Below are 5,265 nucleotides of genomic sequence, written 5' to 3'. Positions count from 1 at the left end.
CCTGAGTGAGCACAGACAAGGCAGCCGTTTTAACCTTGAACCTTGAATTGCTTAATAAATGTAATAAAATATACTTATTTGTCTTCTTTCTCAGAAACCCAACAATTTTGTAAAACCTTGGGCCCGCTCTTGTCTGTCAGATGACGATTATGTTGTCCTCACTAAGAGACACGACCGCCTTCCTCTCCTCCATGGATGCTGGAACATTTGCATTGCTGAGGAGGCCAAAACCATCATTCGCAGTTGCTCTGCGTCCACATCCACAGTGTTGGTTCAGATTTCTGAATCTGTGGTTGCGATCAGCTCCACTAGTGGAATTTGTCTCTACATCACAGCAAAGTTCAACATTTTTGCAAGAGAATTTTCTCTACTTGATTTAGTTGCCTCTCAGACAATTTTTCCACCCACTTGTACACATCCTGAGTGTGAGTCTGCTAAACAAGTGAACCAAACCTTTATTTCTTTCTGGCTGGTCTTAGACTTTTAATTGTGGGCTGGTCAAAGGTCCCCTTTTCACGTGTCTTCTTAACTAAAACTAGTATTGACGGGAAAATTTGTTTAGCCGGTTCGTTTAGCAAATGGCTCTTAGCCTTGACTGAAGAGCTTGTTTAAAGACCTTTAGGAGTAATCCTGCCTCATCTGCATTCGAGGATAAATAGCAGCTGTTTCCTGTAGTCTGCCATCTTCCATGCTCGTACTCATATACTAGCTTCAGACAATTTTTATTTATTTAGTTATTATTAACCAGAAATTCACATAAAAATAAAACTCAACGATCAATCAATAATATCAGGATGTTAGGTCTTACTTGAATCTTTGGTAATTCTCCTCATGCTTTTTCCACGTTTGATTGTAGAGCTTTTTCACTTCATCAATGACTTCCCTGTAATGCACAAGCATTCCAGTACATTTAGTAACCTTCCTGCACTGGGTGTCTGTGAAGGTTCTCAGTCATCCAGGTCATCATAGTCTAAGGAGCTTGAAAAGAAAAGCGTCTGGACTTTTAAAATTTTCCTTTAAGACGTTTCACCTCTCACCTGAGAAGCTTCTTCAGTTCAAAGAGCAAATGGTGGATGTGGTGGCAGTGTCCCCCAAGGGGGGTCATGTTGACCATGTTGACGTCTTCAAGAAAAATAAAGAAGTTCTGACACTTTTCTTTCCAAGCTCCTTAGACCTACTCCTTCCTGCAGGGGGCTTACATGACTTAATCTTGACATAAAAATTGTAACTTCTTAATGAACAAGTCATGGCAATGTTTGCTCTTACTTGCAGCCTTTACAAAGTTCAGAGGGCTTTGGGGCACTTCTTTGAGGATATGGTCGGTGAAGCTCAAAACTGTGAGAAACAAATAAGAGATAAAATTATGTTCTGCATACAGAGATAGGGAGGGGGGAAGGAAAAGGAAAGTGTACCTTCTGGTACCATCAGCAGTCCAGGCAAACCATCCCCCACAAATTCCTCAGAGAAGGGGCTTCTGTCCAATCACTTTACGGCTCTCCAGATAAATGGTGTGGTCTGTAGTGTAAGTCACAGGGATGGGCACATATGGTACTTTTCTGTCTGGGATTTTCACCATTACATCATTGAATATTACGCCCTCTGGTGGTGGGTCAGCCCCATCAGGTAGAAAGAGCATGTCTTGGCCCCGGGCATGTGAACTAATGTGTGCCCGCACATAAACTGTGGTGACTTGGTTAGCTGACAAAGGCACTCTTCTTATGCCAATCCTTACCTTACCACACCTGTCTCTGGGCATTCACTTCTGTTCTGCACAAGCTTGTCAACATTATGTGCAGTGCGTACAGTTATTTGAAATGCTTTTCTCACATAGTGTGCTAGCTGTTTTCTTCCTCCTTTGGTTTTTACTTCTTCCTGGTTCACAATAGCTTCAATGACATTGTAGCCGATGATGGGATCACTGGCCACAGCCGGGTCACTGGATACCAATATTGGAACTTGCAGCTCACTGCTTGGAGACAAATCCCTGCCTAATCTGAAGATGGCTTGTATCCAGCCAATGCAGGGAATGGGTGTGTCATTTGCAGCAAACACTGTGAGCGTCTCATTGTCTAACAGCTCTGAAACGGGTCTGACGACTGTGTGAGGGAGGTGGTTTTGCCGCCAGTTTTCATTTACTATGCTGGACTGTGCCCCTGAATCCCATAACACCTTGGCTGGGTGATTGTCCATAAAACAGTTCACAGTACATCAGTTTCCCACCAGGCTAACTAACCGTGACTTTTGTTGAGGGGGTAGATAGTAAACCTCAGTTACAGCTGATGGGACACCAGCTGCAGTTTCTTTGGAGGATGTTGGTGAGCTTGGCTGTTCGTAATGGGACCGTGGGCTTTGGACTACTGTTGTCCCTCCCCGTTTCCCGATGACAGTCGGCATCCACGGGAGTAGTGGCCCTCTCGCCCACATTTGAAACAGTGCATGCAGTTCTCCCCTTTCCCCTCTTCTATGTACTTTTTACAGCCCTTTTTTCGTTGTATTGGTGCCATGGTGTGGGGACTGGTTTCCATAGCAGCCATAAACATTTGTTTCATCTCTTTATGTAGTTCTTCTATAATCTGCTGCGTGTCTGACTTAGTCTCTTTATTTTTCACTGTTGTCATGGCCACTGTAGCGGGGGATTCTCTGGGTTTGGAGGGGCTCTGAGGAGATGTCAGGGCTCTTTGGCATTCTGTTTGGAGCTCTTGGACCTTGGGAATCTTGGCTGCAGCGGACGTTTTCGTTTCTCAAACCTTTCATTGTCTAGCTTTGAAGCTTCATTGACTTTCTCAATCAGTTCTTCATTTTTTATGGTTATGTCGTTTAGGAGGGACAGTAGCTGATACTTGATAAGAGTCACTGAGCAGCCCAGTTTCAATGGAGCGGAGGAATTTGCGCTGGATGGTGGCTCTTGTTTGATTAATCAGTTCTTTCGGTGCGCAGGCCGTATCCTGCCTCTCCACCGCTGACACTACTTCTTCTAGTGTAGAGTCAGCTACCAATGCGTACGGACTGAGCGCCCTCTGCTGGAGGAACTTATATAACAGTAAAACTGACATTACAGTGGCCTTACTAAAAGAAAGTGTCTTTGAGCATAAAATAAAATGGGGGGCTACTATTTTCACGTCTCTGTCTTTAACATAGTGCCACAGTAGGCCTGTGGTGATCAGCAGTTGTCTAACAAGCTAGTGTCCTGTATGGCAGTTTGTGCCAGAGAAACCACTTCTCCACTTCTGCATCAATTTTTCATTTAATAACTTTTAAGTGGGCTGAGATCAATTTCTTTGCCTTGAGAAACTCTTGGATCACTTTTGCAGTGTGCTTTCGGTCATCATCCTTTCATACATTGAAACTTCTGTCGTGGAAGTTTTAAAGAAACTGCAAACACCTGGTGAGTGTCGTTTTGAAGTGGGTTTAATTACATGTTGTGCCAAGATAAGGACAAGGAGTCCCACCATCTGTTTAATGTCTCACATTATAGTGTTTTTAATAAAATAAAAGCCTTTTATATAGAATTAGCAGAAATGACAATGACAAAACAGATACATTGTATTTTACTCTAAAGATTGCAAATCTTTCCACTTAATACTAAAGCTAACTTTATTTATTTATTTTTTGTCGGGTCCTATTTGTTTGTTTGTTTTTTCAAGATTACAGGTGAGAATTAATTGCGATGGATCCAACAATGCCATTGTCACTCAGGAAAACACTCCAGTGGGATCTAAGATTGTTTGTGACAGGGACAGAACCGTCATCCCTGTGACTCCAGAGCTTTTCAAGATCTTAATAAAAGTATGTTTTTCTTAAATTCTTAATTTTTTCTTCTTAATTTCAGGTCTTCGTTATTCATCAAATGTTCCAACATGATATCCCCATGTGTTGAAATCACATGTTTAGTCACATATTAAATCTTTGATAAACAGGGACCTTTACCCTTAATGGATTAAATCAAATATAATTCTTTAGTGTCTTCTGAAATTAGCTGCCTAGAGTACTTTTTCAGCAATTCATCTGTATTAATAACTTTGTGGATGCTCCTTGTTTCATCCTGAGATCTGCCTCTTACACTCACTAGCTAAGTAGTGGTTAGTCAGGGGAAAGAGCTTATATGGATGATTACTAAATGGCCAGAATCCATAAAGATGAACTGTTTCACATAATTCCAAAGCCAGACTAATCATATAAGCTCCAGTGCTAGCCCGAAGTCCCTTTACCCCCTGAGATTTCCAGAATTTGTCCATACTTTGTAAGTACTGAGGGTTTGTGAAGATTGGTTGGATAGGAATTTCCATGTCTTCAATGGCATACACAGCCCGCTGACACACTGCACGACTACCACTAGAAGAGAAGCAAGGGAAGAGGAGCAGGGAGTTGCCATACTGGTGGAGACTGTCTACAAACGCCCGTCGACGTGCCATCAGTGACCCATACCTGCAAATTAATATATTAGTTAAAGAAACAAGACAAAACTAACAGGTCACTTCAATGTTAGAGTCACTCTTGGCTCACTTCTTTGTTAAGATGCTTGGGTTTGCTGTCACAAGGTTAGTCTTCATGCCAACATCACTCTTAAATTCATTTTCCAGAGGAGGAAGGTTGCACCTGAAAAAAACAACAAAATATTACTTACAGAGAGAAGAGTCCTCATCATGATTTTTGTTCTTGACATCTTTCTCACCTAATAACAAAATCAGCTGAATCAATCATTTTTCCACAGCCGCTGTTTGTCAGAATCCCACCGTTCCCAACAACTGAACAAGTGTCCCATCTCTTTTTTGAGAAAGGATTCTCCTGGAATTGACACCAACAGATTATAAATTAAAAAAGAGCAAAATTTAAAAAGTTTGAAATGTACTTTGTGTGAAAGACAAGTGCTCACTGAATTTAATGGAAGATGGCAAACATGTAGGAAGAGGTCAGTGATAAGGTTATCACGTTAAAACTTTTAGAGAAATGTATAGACCTGTTTAATCCGATGCCTTTAAAACATTAGAACTGGATTATCAGTTACTTGGAATTGAAATCTTTCATGATATCATTATATATGTGATATTACATATACGGTGGTTAGTTCTAGTTACTGTGCAAACCCTTTTGTTATTGAAAACATGAAAAAAACATGAAAACATTCATGAGGTCCCTGTTATCAAAATCTGTTTTGAAAATCAGTCTCTTTTATAAGTCCAAATGAATCTTTGGCCCAGTATTTGTGAATCTCTCCTAGAATAGAAGGAGACAATAAGTGTAGGGCATACTTGAAAGTTGAAGTTT

General features: G+C 41.1%; 1 protein-coding gene and 1 long non-coding RNA gene across 2 annotated transcripts; both read right to left on the bottom strand.

Moving 5' to 3' along the window:
• Positions 1–401: 401 nt before the first annotated feature.
• Positions 402–1,364, bottom strand: LOC121813588. Its single transcript, XR_006053776.1, has 2 exons — positions 1,267–1,364; positions 402–883 (listed from the first exon to the last, which is right to left on the bottom strand). It is a non-coding gene; the product is annotated as an uncharacterized LOC121813588 (long non-coding RNA).
• A 2,708-nt stretch (positions 1,365–4,072) lies between these two features.
• Positions 4,073–4,924, bottom strand: LOC121813587 (alpha-N-acetylneuraminide alpha-2,8-sialyltransferase-like; the record flags this gene model as incomplete). The annotated part of the gene is given in 3 exon segments (XM_042217430.1): positions 4,073–4,425; positions 4,504–4,596; positions 4,673–4,924. Coding segments are annotated over 3 exon segments (475 nt in total), but the record flags the coding sequence as incomplete, so codon positions are not given.
• Between the last annotated feature and the right edge of the window lie 341 nt (positions 4,925–5,265).

The sequence above is a fragment of the Haplochromis burtoni genome, unplaced genomic scaffold, assembly GCF_018398535.1.
Source record: "Haplochromis burtoni strain Fernald_Lab_line unplaced genomic scaffold, NCSU_Asbu1 Contig_1970, whole genome shotgun sequence".
Taxonomy (NCBI): Eukaryota; Metazoa; Chordata; class Actinopteri; order Cichliformes; family Cichlidae; genus Haplochromis; species Haplochromis burtoni.
Note: the sequence above shows the minus strand (reverse complement) of the source record. Positions and strands in the feature narration are given on the sequence as shown.